At 42.8% G+C, this 21,262-nt stretch overlaps 2 protein-coding genes across 2 annotated transcripts in view; both read right to left on the reverse strand.

Moving 5' to 3' along the window:
• Positions 1-201: 201 nt before the first annotated feature.
• Positions 202-21,262, reverse strand: part of LOC145413419 (uncharacterized) — a 109,655-nt gene continuing 88,594 nt past the window's right edge. Inside the window, exon 5 of the mRNA XM_080283104.1 lies at positions 202-322. Coding sequence (XP_080139230.1) covers positions 202-322 — 121 coding nt within the window. The remainder of the gene's footprint in view (positions 323-21,262) is intronic.
• Positions 3,133-16,207, reverse strand: LOC145413403 (carbohydrate sulfotransferase 11-like). Its single transcript, XM_080283089.1, has 5 exons — positions 16,016-16,207; positions 12,321-12,511; positions 10,559-10,738; positions 8,844-9,023; positions 3,133-3,289 (listed from the first exon to the last, which is right to left on the reverse strand). Exons 1-5 carry the CDS (start codon positions 16,205-16,207, stop codon positions 3,133-3,135), a joined length of 900 nt encoding a protein of 299 aa, XP_080139215.1.

Consider the following 21,262-nt stretch of genomic DNA (forward strand, 5'->3'; position numbering starts at 1 on the left):
GAGTCCTAATCTAGGCCTCACTACTTTTACTACATGTAAGATTTGCAGAAAGAAGCAATTTAATCTTTAAAAAAAGTGTACCCACCAGATACTGCAAAGGTCAATTAAAGGGAAAAAATATATATTTACGAAACTTTTAGCACTATTCGGTACAGAATGGCGAAAAAGGAAATAATTACTGAGCAGCATCACCTGCGAGATCTACAGAGGGTGGAAGAAAGATCCAGCTTTGAAAATCGTAAGAATAAAATCATAATCATCATCGTGATCGTTATCATCATCATCATCGTCATAGTCATCATCATCATCATCACCAACGTCTATAGTCAATTGTCAGTCATCAATCATCAACCATCCATGGACATCATCATCATTATAAGCGACAACAGCGGCATTACCATACATCCAAGTTCATTATTGGGTAGGTGATTTAGAGCATTGTCCCATAATATCTTTAAGACACTCATTACCATCGTCTCTAGTTATTCTCACCAGCTCCAGACAATTTATCTCAGGTGACAGTGATTCACAGTATTCTAAGAGTCTTGTTGCTGTCACTATTAGCCCTCTCACGGCAATACTTCCCCCTTGTTCACAGCAGAAATCACCAGCTCGAGCGCGCGAATGTATGTATGTATGTGTGTGTGTGTGTGTGTGTGTGTGTGTGTGTGTGTGTGTGTGTGTGTGTGTGTGTGTGTGTGTGTGTTTCTTTATCTGTTGGCATGTTGAAAGCTTTCACTTTTTTTTTTTACGGTCTTTACAATAGTTCTCTTATCACCCTTTTTTCTTTCATTCCCTAATATGCCAATGGTTCATTTAAGTAAAGCATACCTTCTTATAAAGCACACTGCTTTGCTTGGATCACCCGAAGATTAACCATCCCAAATACACTTGGGATGGCTGATCTTCAGGTGAGCAAAACTGGAGTGGCCGATCTGCAGGTGAGCTTGACTAGGGTGGCTGATCTTCGGTGGGTGAATTTTGTGGATAAGATGACAGGAGTACTGTATGCATACACATCACTGAATCTATTGAAGCAAACATAGGAGCTATATAGAGACAGTGAGTGAATGCAAACGCATCTTTTTAAACTCCTACCGTCAAGCTTTCTTGTGGCATGATTTATGTGGACATACCACTGCACAGAATAAAAGTTTTTAGCATGATTTTTCGAAGTTAAAACAACGGATATATCAAACGCAAAACTATCAATATTAACGTTTTGGAGTTACACAGTTATTATCAAAGAAGAAATACCGTTTGCAGCTTTAAGAAGTCTTAACACTGATTGTACAGTCGCAAGCAGCAATCGGTATCCCCCCTCTTGGCTGAAGCTGGGTGGGGGTGGGGGTGGGGGGGGGGGGGGGTGAGGGTGAGGGTGAGGGTGGGGATGGGGGGTGACGGGAGAGGTTGTTCGATTCCCTGCTCTTTTCTGGCCATGGCTTCAGCCAAGAGGGGGGATACCGATTGCTGCTCGCGACTGTACCTTCAAGACGTAACACTTAAAATGTAAATGGAACTAATTCTCTGTGTCTGTCAGCTCTACTGGACAAAACTGACCAAGGCACGTTGTAGCTAATAAACACTGTCACGGCTGGGAGGACTGCTCTCCAGGTAGGCAAATTTAAGCCGCGTTTTCGTCGTCCAAGCTGACCGATCGAATTCGAAGCCATCTTCTGTGAAACCAAGCTGCGCCGTTTATGTCGGCCAAAGTGATACGAAGCCGGCCCAAGCATTTGTCATCGAAACCAAGACCGTCTTCGTATCTCACCTAAGCGTGGTCGGGAGCAGTCTTGGTGTAGATTGGGGAGAGTGAGATTGGCCAGCAAGGACACGTAAATGATAAATATCATGAAATTAGCACGATGTACAGAACATAAAATTAGGATGCAGGTGGCTAATATTAATGACATATAGAGCCATTTCAGCTTAAATAACGGCTACGTGTAAGTTGCATTTTCGTCAAAAAATCTTCTTCGGCGAACCCCTCTGTTTACTTTGCGATCGGCACGTAATTTTTTGGTTCCACGTATCCTGGACTGTTTTTGCGGACAGAAACCAAGCGCCACAAGACGCGCTTCTAATCCCAAGCTCCAGCTTGGACGACAAAAACACGGCTTTAGTGTGATTAATCTTCAGATGGGAGGATCTTAGGTGGGTAGTCTTCAGGTGGGTTAGACTAGGTGGACAAAACTTCCGTTACTGATCTTCACGTGGGTACGTTTGGGGTGGCTATGTTCAGTTGGGTTAGACTGGGATCGTTCTTCTTAATATGGGCAAAACTGGGCTGTGTGATCATCGGTCAATCCCCTTGCATCTTCTGTTGCAGTGATTTGTCGCAGCTACATGTAAGAAAATGCTAATGAAAGTGAGGCTACCTGAGTGTAAGGCCACCTGAGTGTGAGGTTACCTGAATGTGAGGCTACCTGAGTGTTTGGCTGCAAGAGTGTATGGCTGCCTTAATGTAAGATTACCCAAATGCGAAGTTACCTGAGTGAGAGACTGCCTGAATGTAAATCTACCTGAGTGTCAGTTATCTTAATGTGATTATATCTAAGCGCGAGGCTATATGACTGTGAGGTTACCTGACCCGCGATTGGTGTGGGTTGCATTCTTGGGGGAAAATTGAATCTTCACTTTCACCTTCCCAATTTCTAATTCCAGATATGAAGTCATAAGTGCACGAATGGTATTACATATAATGGTAATAAAAGTAGTTTTCTATTAACATTTATTAATACTTAAATATGAAATAATCCTAAGAAATATAATAAATCGCCAGCTACTGCCAGGACTACTCACAGAGAGCCTGGTGGGTCAACTGAATGGATGAAGTGGAGACAGGTCCGGGGGAGGGAGGGAGGCAAGTCAGGTGGAGGGGTGAGGGTGGGGAAGGTTAGGTGGAGGAGTGAAACTGAGAGGTAGGTCAGGTAGAGGAGTGTGGGTGCAGGTGTCAGGTGGAGAAGTGTGAGTGGAGGGTGTAAGTGAAGGTATGGGTGGGTGTAGAGGGGAGCCAGGTGAAGAAGTGTAGAAGGAGGGGAAGAGGAGGACAGTGGGAGGGGTGTAAATGGAGGTATGGGTAGGTGGAACTGGGAGTCGGGTGGAGTAGGGTAGTTGGAGGTATGATTGGAGTCAGGTCGGGGGTAGTAGCTGGAGGTAAGGTTCGGCAGAGTATCCAAACAGGAGGAAGTCAGGTTGGTAGAGATCAAGCAGGCGACGGAGCACATCAGGCGGAACACTGTTGTAGTAGTGTTCCGTGGCCTCCTTTGTTCCGTTGTACGAGTCGAAGCTGAGAGGGGAAGACTCTGGTTTACTGTCTGGTTGTATGGATTACTTTTACTCATGTTATTCTCTCACACTCTGGTTTATACTCTCTCTCTCTCTCTCTCTCTCTCTCTCTCTCTCTCTCTCTCTCCTTTGCTATTTTATGTTCAGTTTTTTTTTTTTTTTTTTTATGCGAGGAAGAAGGAACCAAAGGCCATGAGGCCGCAGTAACAGTTCCCTCCAAGAGAAAAACAAAATACAATAGAGAGCCAAATTCAAGATCCGATCATTTTGAGATGCCTGGACACACTGCGTTTGAAAGACTGGAGATCATAGGCAGGAGGAAATACAGACAGAGGGAGACAGTTCCAGAGCTGACCTGTTGCATGAATGAAAGACTGGGAGTAACGGTTAACTCTTGCATTAGAGAGTTGGACAGAAAAGGGATGAGAGTTTGTTGCCAGACGGGTGCTACGCGCCCGTCGTAGAGGTGGAGGAATGCAAGCAGACAGTTCAGAGGAGCAGTGACCATTAAAGTAGCGATAGAAAAGAGATAAAGATGCAACAGTGCGGCGAAGAGACAGAGGTTGAAGGGAGTCAGTAAGAGGAGGAGAGTTAATGAGACGAAAAGCCTTTGACTCCACCCTATTGAGAAGAGCTGTATGTGGGGAGCCTCCCCACACATGAGAGTTGTACTCCACACAGGGGCGGATAAAACCCCTGTATAGAGTCAACAATTGTGCAGGGGTAAAGAAAGAGCGGAGTCGGCTTAGCACACCCAATCTCTTGGAAGCAGATTTTACAAGAGATGTAATATGATCTTTCCAAGATAAGTCCCGAGTAAATGAAACCCCAAGCATGTTCAAGGATGATGCAGGATTAATCTGAATATTATTAAACATTAGTGGGTATACCTGTGGAAGATTTTGTCGGGTTGATAGGTGTAAGAACTGAGTCTTAGAAGCATTAAAGACAACCATATTATTTTTACCCCAGTCAGAGATATGAGCCAAGTCAGACATTAGGTGTGCCATAGCCTCATCCCTTGTTTCTTGAAGTAACTGTTGAGATGGGCGTTGCGGGAACCGAATGGAAAGGTGAAGGGTGGAGTCATCAGCGTATGAGTGGATAGGGTTAGATGTACAGCTTAGAAGATCATTGATGAATAAAAGGAAGAGAGTTGGTGATAGGACAGAGCCCTGAGGAACACCACTGTTGATAGATCTAGGAGAAGAACGATGGCCGTCTACGACAGCAGCTATAGAACGACCAGAAAGGAAGCTAGCGATGAAGGTACAGATAGAAGGATAGAAACCGTAGGAGGGCAGTTTGGAAACTAAAGATTTATGCCAGACTCGATCGAAAGCCTTTGAGATGTCAAGTGCAATGGCAAAGCTTTCGCCAAAGTCCCGAAAGGAGGATGACCAGGAGTCTGAAAGGTAGGTGAGAAGATCGCCAGTGGAGCGTCCCTGACGGAACCCATACTGACGATCGGAAAGAAGGTTGTGATAGGAAAGATGCCTTAAAATTTTTTTATTAAGAATTGACTCGAAAACTTTTGAAATACAGGACGTTAAAGCAATTGGACGATAGTTGGAGGGTTGGGAGTGGTCACCCTTCTTTGGGACTGGCTGAATGAGAGCAAACTTCCAGCAAGAAGGAAAGGTACAAGTTGACAGACAAAGGCGAAATAGTTTGCCTAGGCAGGGTGTAAGCACAGAAGCACAGTTTTTGAGAACAACAGGAGGGACCCCATCAGGCCCATATGCCTTGTTAGTACTGAGGCCAGTAATGGCAGAAAATACATCAACTGAAGAAATTTTAATGTCAGCCATGAGGAAGTCAGAGGGGGAAGTGATGGAGGAACAGCACCGGAATCGTCTAAGGTGGAATTGGAGGAGAAAGTCTGTGCGAAGAGATCTGCTTTATCAGTAGAAGAAATAGCTACAGAACCATCAGAGTAGAAAAGAGGAGGGAAGGATGATGAGGTAAAGTTGTTAGAAAGATTTTTGGCAAGGTGCCAGAAGGAGCGGGAAGAATTCGAGTTGGAGAGTTGAGAGCATTTAGTATGGATGAAATTATTTTTAGTAGAGCGAAGAACAGACTTAGCACGATTCCGGGCAGAAACGTAAAGATTATGTGATTCAGGGGTGGGTTGGCTCCGGTACCTTTTGTAGGCCTTCTCCTTGTTGCGGACAGCATTAGAACAAGCGTGATTAAACCAAGGCTTTCTTGAGTTAGTCAAAGGATATGAGAAAGGAATGTATGCTTCCATGCCCGAGAGAATAACCTCCGTAATGCGCAAGGCACACTCAGATGGCTCACGGCCATGGAAGCAATAATCATTCCAGGGAAAATCAAAGAAGTACTGCCTGAGGGCCTCCCAGTCCGCAGCTCCAAAATGCCAGAGACGACGTTTCCCTGGAGGGTCCGCAGGCCGTACTGGAGCGATAGGACAGGTTAAGGTAATAAGGTTGTGATCGGAGGAGCCCAACGGAGAGAAAAGATTAACAGAGTAAGCAGAAGGATTAGTTGTGAGGAAGAGGTCAAGTATGTTGGAGCTCTCTCCAAGGCGGTAGGGTGGGGTACAAGCTGCTCTAGGTCATTAAGGATAGAAAAGATGTAGGCTTGTTCACCAGGTGGATCCGTGAAAGGAGAGGAGAGCCAAAGGTGGTGGTGAACATTGAAATCTCCAAGAATGGAGATTTCAGAGAAAGGAGAAATGGACAGAATGTGTTCCATCGTAGAAGTAAGATAGTCGAAGAATTTTTGATAGTCGGTAGAATTAGGGGATAAGTAAACAGCACAGATATATTTAGTCAGAGAATGACAGGAAAGCCGAAGCCAGAGAGTGGAGAATTCAGAAGAATCAAGTTCAGGAACACGAGAGCAAGATAAGTCGTTGCGTATGTATACACAACAGCCACCTTTGGCTTTGAAATGAGTATAGAGAAAGTAGGAGGATACAGAAAAGGGTTTGCTGTCAGTTGCCTCAGACAGCTGAGTCTCCGTTAGAAAAAGAAGGTGAGGTTTAGAGGAGGAGAGGTGGTGCTCAACAAAGCGAAAGTTAGATGAAAGGCCGCGAATATTGCAGAAATGAAGAAGAAGAGAGTCAGACAGTGGTTCCAGGCACCTCGAGTCGTCACCGGGAGAGGGGCAGATGGCGGGGGCATTTATGGTCCCCCCCCCCTGGGGACTTCGAGGCTGGGTGAATTGACGCCATTTTGGTAAATTTTGAATAGGAAGTGTAGTGTGTACTGTGCATGTAGTTTGGTGAAGATAGATAGAGAAATTTGTACTGGAGAGCATGCTGGCCTTCTCTCTGTGTAACTGAGACACTGAAAAAGTTCAGCAAAGGGGGATGGTCAGGAACTAGTCCTGAGGGCTGATGAAACGGGAGCTCCAGCACTCCCTGTCATCAGCTTTCCATCCACCTCGGGAGTACTGCCCTGCAGTTGCTCTATTCTTCCTATAATTGTTTGGAAATCACTTATATATTTTTCTGTAATGAGTGTTGGGGCTTTTATCAAATATTGGATTAGAAACTGAAAAGAGAAAGAAAAAAAAATGGCTTGCTTTTTTTCACACTTTCACCCACAAACTGGGCTACTCTCTCACACGTGCCTACTCTCTTACAGTGGATGACTTTCCTACAGTCCGGGTCACCTTCTCTCACTCTGGCATACACTCTCACAATGGCTTACTCCTACACTCGCTTACACCCTCACACTGCCATACTTTCGAACAATCCAGCTTACATAGTCACATCAGCTTACGTTTTCACACTAGCATTCTGTCTTACACTCTTACTCTCTCACATCCTCGGTTACTCTCCCACATTTACTCTTTCACATTTCGAATTTCTCTCATTCTCTGGCTCCCTCTCTTATACTAGTTCAGTTTCACACTCGGGCTTACTTTCACAAGCTGAGTTATTCTTCTTTTTCAAACATAGGCAGGTTTTTTATATTGCCTGGGGCTCACACTCTTCCCTTGTTATGTAATACAATGTTCTCTTCTTTTAATCGCATACACAATTAATACTAAACTAAGCAAAATTGGCTTGGGAATGCACAAGCGAATGTTAATTTTCTGAAGACTAAAAGATGCTCTGTGTTTGTTACTGGAAAAAAATAAAATTATTTATGTCCTGAACCGGCAAAGCAAGTGAATGGGAAACCGCTCCTTAACTAAACGAAGCGTTTAGTCACTGACGGATCTGTGTGTGTGTGTGTGTATATATATATATATATGTGTGTGTGTGTGTGTGTGTGTGTGTGTGTGTGTGTGTGTGTATACAGATAGATAGATAGATATAGATGTAGTTATAAATCTTTTGGGGGGTAACAAGCCTTTCTTACTGACTGAAATGGGATGCCATTCCATTATTTCCTTAGAAAGCTACATCGGTGACTCTATCAAAATATCCCTGGATCAACTTCTGTCGTAAATCAGTCCACTTTTATAATCCGTCTGATAAAACATCAGTTAACCATCTCAGCACAGGGATTTTTTTTTTTTACAGACACATTTCCATCAGAGACTACTGATAATGAAAGGGGCAGTGAAATCTATAATATTATCCATGAATTTTTAAGAATAAAGAAATAAATATACAAAAAAATCGTGGATTCTGCAAGGGTTATGATATGGCAGGTAAGCTTAGTTCCCTCGTCTTTTTCATTTACCTCTTGCTATCCTCAGATGGTTTTACGCAGTTTCGGATGATTAGCCGAAGTGGAGGAGATAAAAAAGGCCACCATTAAAAACTTAGTACCAGAGGTCTTTCCCAACTTGGATAAAAGCGTAGTAAGAACGGAATTAAAATTAGGCCTTCGAGCAAAAAGGGGTTAACCGCAACACGGAACTTTTTTTTGAACTTACGCTGATGCGTGTGAAAGGAAAATTTTATGTGTTCGGGCTGAAGGGACTAACTACAGCATGAAGTATTTCTCTGGTCTTCTTTTGATGGATATATATATATATATATATATATATATATATATATATATATATATATATATATATATATATATATATATATATATATAAAAGCCAACGGATTGAAGGAGTTAACTATACCATGAAACTTATTTTTTGTGGGGTTTGATGAGTTTGTGAAAAAAGTCATTGAGTTGGAGGGGTTAACTACAGCGTGAAACGTTTCCTGGTCTTACTTTGACTATAGTGAATGTATGTTGAGCACCTTGGCCTTGAGACCGAGCCTGTGGATGAAAGAAACGCAACATGAAACGTTTTTGGGTGATAGGACTAACTGCAACATGAAACATTTCTGGATGAAAGGACTAACTGAAGTATGAAACGTTTCGGAATGAGAGGAATAATTGCAACATGAAACGTTTCGGAGTGAGAGAATAAACTGCAACATGAAACTTTTCGAATGAGAAAACTAACTGCAACATGAAAAGTTTTGGATGAGAGGACTAACAGCAACATGAAACGTTGTTAAATGGGGGGAGGTAAACATGAAACGTTTCTGGATGAGAGGACTAAAAGCAACATGAAACATTTCTGGATGAGAGGAATAACTACAACAGGAAACGTTTCTCTGGCCTTACTTTGATGCATGTGAGTGTATGTTGAGCGCCTCGGCTGTGATACCGAGCCTGTGGATGAGGTACTCCTGATCCCTGTCCAGCGTCTCCACCTGCGCCACCACCTGGTAATCGAGGAGGCAGGGGGCGCACTCCAGCCAGAAGGGACGCCAGTGGTGATTGATGTTCGTTGACCTCCCCGCCCTGAGTGGACCAGACCAGGATCATAAAATAGTAGATATCCTTTACCTAAACTTGTCATCTCTCCACCTTGAATGATAAGATGTAGCGAGAGATTTATGGCTAGAATATGATGCTAGTCACGTGAAAGTGCAATGAAAAGGATGCAGAGCTGCAGTATTGTCTCTTTCTGCCCTTGAGTTACGTGAAATAAGCTGCAAAAGGATGACAATCTGGACCAAGCGAAGGCAAAAAGGAAATAATGACCTACTGTACTTTACCCTGGGCGACCTCCTCCAAACGATTTATACATAACTTAGGAAAAGCCTGTCATATTGATGGAGTGCATTAAGTATTTCACTCTGATGACGTATTTTTATATTAATCTTGCTTCCTCCAGACGAATTTATTCAGCGATAGAGGGATTGTAGGGACTGGAAGGGTTAGATACAGCCTTAAGTAACCTTTCATAATTAGACGTCTCTAAATTGAAATAAAATTGTATGGAGATTACAACAGCAAACTAAGGAGAATTTGTCACCGTGCTATAGGGTTTAATAACCTATTTAGTTTTATAAGTCTGTTCAGAGCTGAATAAGATCGTCAGGAGAGGGCAAGAATTAAATGTAAAAGTCATCCCTGAGTTCAGTGAGTAAGACTGAAATGGTGAAAGTGTATGCAAGACTTTTCTAATATTTAAGGAGCACTTGTATGTATGAGTATATAGCGATCGGATTGTGCAGTCGGTATCTAAGGTGTTCTTACCTCATCTGCTTCTCTTTCCATTGTCTTTGAAAATCAGTGTGGTACATACATTAGCAGTTAAATTATTGGATTTTTTTTTTTTTTTTATAAGCTCAACAAAAATAGGATGAGTTTTGACTGCAAAGCTCACTGCACTTGAATTGGTTGAGTTCTCAAAGGGGAAAGGGGACGCAAGAAACAGACAGTTTTAGCACAAGTATGGGTAGAAGGATTAAGTGCATATGATTCACTGCTACGTTGCTACTGAACTATGTGCAAGCAACCTCGAAATAGTGCTATGGTTCTTTTCGTCTGCATGCGATTTTTTTTTTATAAGGGAAAAGAAAGTAAAAGAACTGGGATGGAGGAAGGGGTACGTTAAAAAGGATGAAGAAAAATTAGAGTAGAAATCTAGATGATTCAGCCACCTTGATAGTGTGACGATAGATCTTCTTCTGTGAGATGAGGCACGGCAGAGTGACCTGGGGTTCTACAGCTCCTTCTTGCCTTGCACTCGTATTTACTATGGTTATTTTCATACAAACTCCTAATAGATTATCAGACTCCAGTGAAAATAACTAAGGAAAAATTTGTAATGGATAACGGCGATTAAGAATAACGTATCTCCAGCCATCAATTGTACAAGCATTCATATGATTTATGTAATAAAAAATCTCACTTTTGAAAAAAAAAAAAAAAAAAAAAGGAAACTAGGGGTAACTTATACACACCGGACACGCTCAACATCTTGTAAATGTCTTCATAAAAAAAAAAAAAAAAAAAAATGGAGGAAACAAGAGGAATCCTATACATACTTGACGTGCTCAATGTCTTGTATAGCTTTCTTGAGGAACTGAGTGAAAGTGGGAACGCGTGGGGCTTCCTTGTGTGTCGAGCTGACGGTAGGTTGGTTAGGGTCCTCAAACCTAGTGGCTACGAAGCGCTGGACCTTCATGAATTTTTCGTCCTCCTTCCTCCTTCTCAGCATCTTGTCCCTGGTGTAAGAGTCCTGACACTCAACATCAGTGGGTCATTTGTTTTTCTTTGTGTGTGTGTGTGTGTGTGTGTGTGTCAGTGAATTTACCTTGTCCCCTTGAGTCTGACTGGCTTTTTTAAATTTAGGAAAAACAGAAATACAGCTATCTCATATTTCATCTACTCCTTATATTTACCCCTATTGATAACTGCCGCCCTCAAAATCACAAACTAGAATAAATGTGTTAGCCCATGATACCAAAAATAAAAATAAAATAGTTCCTAATAACTTTCACTGTGGAAAAGCAAAGTTACATTATGAATTTTTTTAACACTTGCTCCTGTAGCCACTCAAAGACTCACCTAGACACAACTCGGCATTGAAGCTGGTAGAGGAGTTCAGCTTCGTCAAGTTAAATGAGAGAATTAGTGAGTTCATTCTAGTAACTATCTTTAATGTGTGAAACAGATTCAATTGTTATTCATTCTCTTGACTCTTGTTTGATAGATTATTAGCACAAAGGGCTGAGACGGATAGAAAGAGGAAATTGGATTATAGGTGGGTGAAGGTGACTGAGAATTGAGTGATATTATGTAAAAATACCGAATGATAAAATGAGTAACCAGATTTTTAGATAAAAAGTGGATAGTGTTGACATATACAGATAAGACAGGTGCTTATAGTCGGAGATAAATGTTCTCCTAACGTTCTAGCTCCTCCACTTCTTACTTTTAAATAGTGGCTAATGTTCTTAAGCGGAAAACAGGTTTCTCTCTCCATAGATGATTCTCTTTTACAATATACAACAGAGAGGAAAGTAACGGGCATGCCCAAGTGTGAAGCAGACGCGGTGGAATGGTAAGTGAACTTTCGTCCCTAACTATGTATGACAGTGAGGCGCTGGTTAAGACGCAGGACAGCGCTGGTGGGTGGTATTGGTAAAAGGGCTTCTGGGTGTTGCCGATGTTGCAGCTGCTGTTGTTATTGCTACTGTTGGTTTAGTTGCTGTCGCTGCTGCTGCTGCTGCTGCTGTTGCTGCTGTTGTTGTTGTCGTCGTCGTCGTTGTTGTTGTTGTATTTGTCAATGTCGTTGTTGTTGTTGTTCCCTCAAGGTTCGTCTGACGCGTGAACCCTGTGGACTGCTAGCAAAAGTTGCCCTTCTGATGCAGTTTGTTCTCTTCTATCGGGGGATAGGAACCTAGATAAGGGACGCTTCTTTAACCAAGCAACGGCGCCATTCAGTTATATCAGTGCCACCAAATGAAAGCGTCCTTCTCCAGCACAGTATTGATGAGTGAGGTATGCGTAAGTGAAGCTGTAAGACTTGAAAAAAAGCTCTGGAATAGCTGTTTGACGATGAGGAGGCGGGTGGTGTTAGTATATAGACGGGACAAGCATGTATGGTACAATTGCGGCCATAATATCGCTCCACACTTTCATCGAATGGTTCTGAAACTTCTACATAGCACTGTGAAAAGCTAGTTAGGTTTTGCCAAAATCACATCGCTAAGTCTCGAAAGCCACTGTTCAGTGTCTTGTTATTTATTGTTATGGAGTGGATCGACATTAATGTCCGCAACTGTACCTGAGGCAATGAGACACCTGTAGGCTGAAAGGAGGCGCTGGAAAGGGTGTCTGACTATGATGAGGCGGGTGGTGGTTGGCGGGAGGTGGTGTAGTGCGCGTAGAGTGCGTGGTGCAGGGTACAGTTTGCGGGCCAGCCTTTGAACTCCGCCAGTGGGGTTCTCCCCAGCCAACCGATCTAAGTTTTTGGCCCAGCTGGTCGATGCAGCCTGCAAATATATCATCATCAGCATCCAGTCTTCCTTTATCCCTGTCCATGAGAAGAAAGTCCAGGAGTCGTTTTTATAAAGACTAGTAAATGTTACGTATAGGTAATAGAAGGATAGCTACCATCGACCCTGGGAGATACTGCTATGAGAGTGAAATGTTGCTACAAGTTTGTTAACTAACCACACAAGCATTAACTCCTAGGCAGGAAACACTCAGCCACGAGTAGTCTGTAGGCGATCCTTCTTCTAAGTGCCTGTACACATAGTCTAGTCAAAACTGAGACTCTCACATTGTTACAAATCTTATTACATATCTGTTTTCTTTTTCTGAACAGTTTCCAGCAACTGTTGGGAAGTAATTAGATGTTTTTGGCAATTGTTTTAGCTTCCGGTCCATAGATAACATCAGCCGAACCTTGGCCAACCCCAGTGATGGGATTCATTGACAGGAAACATGGTGTCACTGTTAAATTAGCTTAAATTTAAAATGGTCACGTTGGCTATTATAATATTTTTATCTGCTCACAGACGTATTGGTGAGGAACGCCTTCATGTGGTGGCACCGATATGACCAGGTGGCTCCACTGCCAGATTATACAAACGTTACTGTGAGGTGAAGACACTAATACAGAACTATGAAACGTTTGACATGCTTGTGTGATACGCTTTCAGAGTACTTTCATTGTGTTATTTCCCTTAACCACCATACCCTTTAAGTGGCTCAAGTACGCATGAGGATATTTTTCACTTGAAAGATTTAACAAAATATTAATGGTGACTGGAGGTTTATCATCATTTTCGTCACAATCTGTTTTCCTGCAGTAACGTACGCTGGGGAGATCTAGGGCACAGGCCTTTAATATCAGTGGGAATACGAATCAGAAGAAAGAAAGACCAAGTACAACATTCATTCCTCTTTTGCCGAAAGAAAAATAAGGCTGCTTGCAGTACGAGCGTTGGGATAGCCATACGCCTACGCATTACACTTCAATTAGCCGAAGCACATCATCATCAACCTTAGGCACTCATTTGCCTGTGGGCCAGACAACATAAGCAACATTCACCTTAAACAACTTGGACCACAAGGCATACAAGCACTCACCAGCATATGAAACTACAGCTACTCATACAACATAATACCCAACAGCTGGAAGCATGGCATTATCATCACTATCCCTAAACCCAACAAAGACCCTACCTTACCCTCCTCACATCGCCCCATCACACTCCTCGCACCCCCTCCAGAGTCACTGAACGACTGGTACTACAACTAATTACACCTCACACACCCCTAACCCCATCACAACATGGCTTTAGGCCGCTGCACTCCACAAACACCCTTCTTACAGACTTTACACAGGGAGTTTTTGATGGCATGAATTCAGCTAGGCCACCACACAGAACACTCCTAGTCACACTAGACATTAGCAAAGCTTTTGATGCCATCCCCCGCCACAACCTCACAAACAAAATATTCAACACACATAAGCACAATAACACAAAAAGATGGCTGGCACACTACTTAGCAGGCAGCTGTACACATGTAACATTTGCCGGTCAGTCTTCGAACATCAGAAGCTTCACAAATTGCGTCCCCCAAGGATCTGTTTTGTCCCCTACACTCTTTAACCTGTACATGCATGACATGCCCACACCCCACACACCACAGATACACATAGCTTCCTATGCAGATGATAATTATGACACTCACATGTACACACCAAAACGCAAACACAGCTGCACACATCCTCCAACCTTACCTCAACACACTACACGAATGGTTCACCACAAACAGACTCAAAATAGCCCCGCCAAGTCTACAGTTACCCTTCTCACAAACTGGACAGCAGAACACAGTCAATTCCACACCTCGCCATAAACAACACTCCCCTATCACACACACACACACACACACACACACACACACACACACACACACACACACACACACACACACACACACACACACACACACACACACACACACACACAAAATCCTTGGTGTAACATACAATACATCAATGTCATTTAAATAGAACATCACAAACATTGAAAATAAAATAACACCAAGACTCAATGCCCTGAGGTCACTCGCCCACACAACATTTGGACACAACAAAAAAACCACCACCACGGTGTACAAGCACTATACACGTTCAGTGATAAATTATGAAAGCCCTGCTTGGACTCCTAACCTCACTAAAACACACTACAACACTCTACAGACCATACAGAACAAGGCCCTACAAATAATTACAAGCTGCACAGCTACCACACCCACAGACCACCTACATCAAGAAACCAGAGTCCTCAAAGTCAAGGATCACCTAGACATGAGAGGCACCCAAATTCTCCCTGCAGCCTCCACAAACCCACAACAACCACGACACTACATAGCAACACACCCACACACACCAAGGAACAACAAAACAACACCCAGCACACGATATCATACACAAATACTGTCATCTCTTCCCCCTCGCCCACCTCAGACCAGCTTCCGGAAGCATATCCATGCTCAAATCACTCGCCGCTCCATTCAGTCACTTAAAGACATGCACGGCCTCCTGATATCCACCCCTCCGAATTCTCTCTCCCTCGTGAGGACAGGGTCCACCTGGCCAGGCTGAGATGTGGGCATCATCCAGCCCTCTTAAGTTACCAGAAGAGGCTGGATGCCTCCGTCGCTGATGCATGTCCAGAATGCAACACAGCACCCCATAGGCACATTATGGAAGACTGCATTGAACACAATCACTTACGCCAGCAACACAACATACACTCCTTGAGAGCTCTGTGGGAAAGCCCGGTCTCGGCCATGGCCTTCCTTAGGGACTCGCGGCTGTTCGGCCAGACTGCCTAGAGAACAACCACTACTACTACTACTACTTCAATTAGGGGGGTTCCAGCTCCTTCTCCTATTCCTTTGTTCTTATTCACGCTGCTGCTGTTGTAGCCCTAGTCTCATTTTGAACTGTAGCCTACAAGTTAAAGTCCACCATTCTCCTTTCAGAGGATAGGTAGGAATTAAAGAACATTAGTATAACTGGAAAGCGGAGCCGCTCTGTTACATCGGTGCCACCACGTGAAGTCGTCCCATTCCGTCCAGCACCACCATCCCTCTACGGAGCTCTCGCGACACACCGGAAATAACCCAGTAATATATTTCATCCTTAATACAGGGTTCATTGGTGATGGAAAGTATTAATTTCTCTCTCCCTTTCTACTCTTTTTTTGCAGCGTCAGACTTCCACTAAATTTTCACTCTCTCTTCTTTCCAACCTTCGCTTTTGTATAATTATCTTTTTACATAGAACAGAGAGTAGACCAAGACATCCTCAGACAGAAGTGATTAATAATATCTATATCTATATCTGTCTATCTATCTATCTATCTATCTATCTATCCCGGCATATATATATAGTCACCCATCAAGTCACACACGCACACACCCACACAGTCACCATCTCCCCCTCACTAACCCCCCCATCCACATCTACCCACCACAATCTCCATTACCCCACGACCCACCTTAAAAATGGGGCACCAGAGAAGTCCATGATCCTTGACGTAGATGAGGTTCTTTAACACCGAAGTGATGTTGGGTGAGAGAGCTTTTCGTACTTTGGGCAGCTTGCAGAAGGCCTTTACATGCTGACGCCGCCTTTCCATGTCCCTCTCGACCTGAGCTTGCATCTCCTTTGTCTGAGGGGAAGGAAGGTGGTGAGAGAGAGAGCGAGAGTTGATGAAGCAAGTGTGTGTGTGTGTGTGTGTGTGTGTGTGTGTGTGTGTGTGTGTGTGTGTGTGTGTGTGTGTGTGTGTGTGTGTGTGTGTGTGTGTGTGTGTGTGTGTGTGTGTGTTATAATTGATACAAGCATCATAGGCATCTCAGTCTATTACTTCAACATACACACACACATATATATATATAAAAATATCAATACTTTTCCCTCTATAACTAACCAGTGCAGAGACTATGCATCATTATCTACAGATAATTTGAAAATGTGTACCTAGATCCGAAGAAGGCACACAGCAGAGTCCATAGACCAGGAGTGTGGAAGGTACTGAAAATATAATATGATAGAATATTGCCGAATACTGTTAGGAGTACGCAGTAATGTGCAAGGACCACAGCGCGTGTGGTGTTTGAAATTAGTGTGTCCCTTTTATTTAATTGTTAGACGGAAACAAGGAAGTGAAATGTGTTCATGACTGTTCGCTATCTATATGGATGATTTTATAAAAATTAAGTATATATAATTATATACAATAGGCTATATATATTGATGATGATAATATTATCAATAATAATAATAATAGTAAGAATAATAGTAGTAATGTCTATTATAATGATCCGATTTCTGTATGTTTGTTTGTTACCGTAACACAACAAAAACGGTGCATGTAGCGCAAATTTTTGGTAGAGCAAGGCACCGTTAAAGTGATCTAATTTGAAGAATAAAACAATTTCCAGTCCAATCGGGCCACTGGTTCCCAAGTTATGACTCATTTCTGACTAGATATGGGAAGTGACTTGACATCGAGCTGAGGCCGCCGAAGGCGACCTTTAAGTTACTAATGATAATGATAATAATAATAATAATAATAATAATAATAATAATAATAATAACTACAACTTTGTAACTGTCCTGCGGACAGTCACTGGTCTCCATCTACTGCTCCAGATGGAGGTCCATGACTAACGGTCACTAAGACATGAACAGGACACCTCAGTAGTGTTCATGGGTCATGGTATGGTACATTCTGTAGTAATTTAGCGGAAATTGGTCAAAGTTCACCCTTCACAGTTCCTGTACAGGTGGCATTGAAATCTCCATTAGACACGACCAACTAGTTCACTCATATTACTGATGTGACTCTTCCTGACCTGCCCTTCCACTGCGCTTAAAGGGTTTGGATTTTTTTTTCTACCAGCAGTGGCCCATGCCAGGACACATAACCAGGGCTCTCCAGATTCATTCCACAATCTCCTGTTCTGCTGGAGTCGTCACGTGACTGTGACCAGAATAATAATAATACCAGCAAAAACAATAGTCTCCACCTACGTAGCAGGTGGAAACTAATAACTGTAATAATAAATGGTATATCTAAACAGACTGCAACCGAAGACTGAATATGCTCGTGTTAAAGTACGTAATAATACTATGACTGGATGATAATACCTGCTGCTTACTGGTGAGATAAATATTAACTGCCCAGTAATACCCAAAGAACAATAGAACTAATGACTATGAACAAAGATGGAGTGGATCAACATAAAGCAAAATTGTCTGACAATCTATATGTCTGTCTATCTATTTGTCTGTCTATCTGTCTATTTATTTATCTCTGCTAGACACCTTAATCCCCTAAGGGATAGTCACAAACAAATCGCCGCCACGTCACCTTGCCCTGTGTCACCCGCACACCCTCATCTCTCTATCTCTCATCTACATCCCTCCGTCTCATTCTTGGTCTCCCTTTCCTTCTCTTCATGTCCACCTCACTTCCTTGCACTTTTCTAGTCAACCTCACATGAAATAATTTATATCATAATAAATCATAATGTTACTCCAGATAATTTAATCTCTTGACTGTGATGAGAACTTTCCCAACGTCTCACTACCGCTCTTCGTGACTTAGTACTAACGGCATTGTTCATAGATGGAAATTACTGCTTTTCCAGGTCCGGGTCTGGTTTTCGCCACCGGTTTTCAAGACTAGCGGTTCATGGTGGAGGGGGCAATGCACTGGGGAGAAGTTGTCTGTGGCGTGGGAGTGTGTTCCGACTACTAAACCCCTTCTTCCAATCTGACCTAAAAGTGCCATCGCTCCATCTAAATACTGAGTTGTAACAATAGATAGCACAACACTATGATGCTAATGACAAAGAAGTGCAATGGAATGGAATGTAAAGGCACTGTATCGTCCTATTTTGCGATTAAGCTACATGATAAGCTACAAAAGGACAAAACTCTGGACCAAGTTTGAGTGAAAGAACTATAGAAAAGAGCGATGATACCGTTCAAAAGAGTCGTGCGGTTAACAGTGACTAGTGTTTGATGAGAGGACGTGTCTGATGAGTCTAGAAATATTTAGCTCCCTCTCTTCTGTATCCTCTACCGTTGATGTTGATGGGTTACAGTGGGAGAGGATGACCGGTTTGGTGTGTGTGTGTGTGTGTGTGTGTGTGTGTGTGTGTGTGTGTGTGTGTGTGTGTGTGTGTGTGTGTGTGTGGGACGGGGGGGGGGGGCAGTGGTTAAAACTTGCCCCGTACCCAGTTGACCGTACCCTACGACCCGTTACGAAGAGAGAGAGAGAGAGAGAGAGAGAGAGAGAGGAGGGGAGAGGGGGATACTTAAAAGATCATGTCTTGATAAAGCTGACCTCTCTCTCTCTCTCTCTCTCTCTCTCTCTCTGTAGGTAAGTAGGTAGGTAAGTGAGAACAGGAAGCGCATACCAGTCCTCGTGTTGCTGTGGCCCCGGGCTCATCTGAACATGGACCCAGGGAAGAGCAGGTTCAGGTTCCTTATCCTCAGTCCACAGGGATTAAGGAGGGAGAGGGGGACGTTTGTGTAACCAGACAACAGAGCCACCAGGTTACATCGGAGCCACCACTAGAAGGCGTCCCTCTCCGATTTCTTATCCAGGTGGAATATGAGAGTTACCTGTCTCTCTGCCCTACCTTACGTGGGTACATATAAGGTGGGAAGAAAGAGGTTTAGGTAGACAGGAGGTAGGAAAATTATAAGGTTAAATGAAAAAAAACTGCGTGAAGTAGAATATACACTTTCTACCGAATTATTTCTAGTTATTACAGACAGCCTAAGGTTTGATATGGTGTGAGTAGCTTTGATATGAAGATAATGGGAGTGTAAGGTAGATTAATGGAGAGTTGGAGAGTGTATGCTGTTGTTTCGTAAGCCATTTAGTTAGCTTATAATACAGACTTTTAGCATTAGCATTTAACTGAGGCTTAAGGATTTTAAAAAGTTAACAATGTTTGCTGATGCGTAAGTTTAAAGAAAGAAAAAAAGAAAGAAAAAAAGTGATTATGAACAAAAGCAAGGACGAGTAAATTTATGTTCTATACTCGTCCTTTTTTTTTGGCTCACTAACTCACCCATGTGATCTTCACAACCTCATCTTCTTTGTATTCAGATTTCTGTTCCTTGTGTCTGTCCTTGGCACTGTCGGACTCTGTCTTTTGTTGGTTACTTTCTGACTTGGCACTCTCCTTATAGTTGCTTGTTGACACTGACTCTGATTTCTTCTCTTGGTTACTTTCTGACTTGACACCCTCTTCATAGTTATTCGACACTGACTCTGATTTCCCCTGTTGGTTACCCTCTGGATTGGCACTCTCCTCAAAGTCAGTCGTTGACCTGGTACTCTTCTCTGGGTAGCTCGTGGAAGGTAACCCATAAGCAACCCAATCAGAGTAACTTTGTCGAATGTGCAGAGGCGAGAGAGATGTGTACAAGGCGAAGTATCCAGGGTGTGTGATGACGGCGAAGAAGCACATCACAACCACAGCCAACACCACCACCCATCTCGCCACACCACCACGCAGAAGCCACGACATCTCACCACTACCACCACCTTTCACTTTCAGGAACAAAAACTCCCACGGAATTAAGCTGACATTCCTTATCTTCTACCTGTAATATGTCAGTATAATACTGGTCGTTACGTTTCATTAATATTAAACTGTACATTCATTTGGCCTATTTAATCTTGCAGTAAATTATTTAACTAAAACGTAATCTAATTTTCCCACTTAACAAAAAAAGATTATATAATTCAGCTCCTCACTCAGGTAATACAGTATATTCACTTTCTTTAAGACTTTATAATTCCTTTTCTTTTTCACTGTATATATAATTCGATGATTTATAAAACGGATATATAAAGGAATCACTCTTCTTAGATGTCTTTAGTGTTCGTGAGATAAAAATGTTCTTATCTGATGGTAAACTCGGAGGTAACGATGATATTGATGATGTAATGGTGGTGACAAATATTTCGCACGGTTTGGAATGATCACTATGTATGTACGTATGTGTGTATGTATGCATAAATATACGTATGTATGTTGGCATCAGTAGAGTATTGATATTTTGATGATGACGGTATGCTGTTGAGAGTGTAGATGATGATGATGATGATGATGATGATGATGATGATGATGATGATGATGACTTAGTGATGTAAACAGAAGAAGTTTTAGTGATGAGACTGGTGTTGATGGTAACCAAATGACGTACTGATGATGATGATGAAACCCGGTGCTCATAATAAATGCAAATGACGTTGTGGTGTTCACGAAGAAAGTTGTGACGGTGATGACGCTTGTGCAATGATCGTGAGGATGGTGGTGAAACTGAGCATGGTGATGGTGTTATGGTGTGGATAATGATGATGGTGGTGGTGACGGTGATGAGCTTATGGTACGAATAATGATGCTGGTGATGATGAGGACGCAATGATGGTAAGGAAAAAAATGGTGAAGTTACTGACGATGTGGATGGTAGAAATGATGACCTATTTGTGTTGGTGGTGGTGATGGTGATGTTGGTAGTGGCGGTGTTGGTGGAGGAAATTGGGAGATGATGTTGGAGATGTCGATGGAGAAGAGAGGGGGATGAAGAAGGCAGTGGTATTGGTAGTGGTGGAGGCCTCGTTGGAAGAAAGAGGGAGATGGAGAAGATGGCAATGTTGGTGGTGGAGGTGGAGGAAAAAGGGAGA

Source organism: Coenobita brevimanus, chromosome 96 (genome assembly GCF_032717465.1).
Source record: "Coenobita brevimanus isolate Jiangsu-jjx chromosome 96, ASM3271746v2, whole genome shotgun sequence".
Lineage (NCBI taxonomy): Eukaryota > Metazoa > Arthropoda > Malacostraca > Decapoda > Coenobitidae > Coenobita > Coenobita brevimanus.

What these genes read in the sequence shown, in the direction of transcription:
- LOC145413403 (XM_080283089.1), bottom strand. Translation starts at nt 16,207, where the DNA reads ATGCAAGCTCAGGTCGAGAGGGACATGGAAAGGCGGCGTCAGCATGTA. An exon ending in GTGGGGTAATGGAGATTGTG is followed by an intron (nt 12,512 to 16,015) that starts GTGGGTAGATGT and finishes ATATATTTGCAG; the next exon opens with GCTGCATCGACCAGCTGGGC. An exon ending in ATACACTCACATGCATCAAA is followed by an intron (nt 3,290 to 8,843) that starts GTAAGGCCAGAG and finishes TTCCCCTCTCAG; the next exon opens with CTTCGACTCGTACAACGGAA.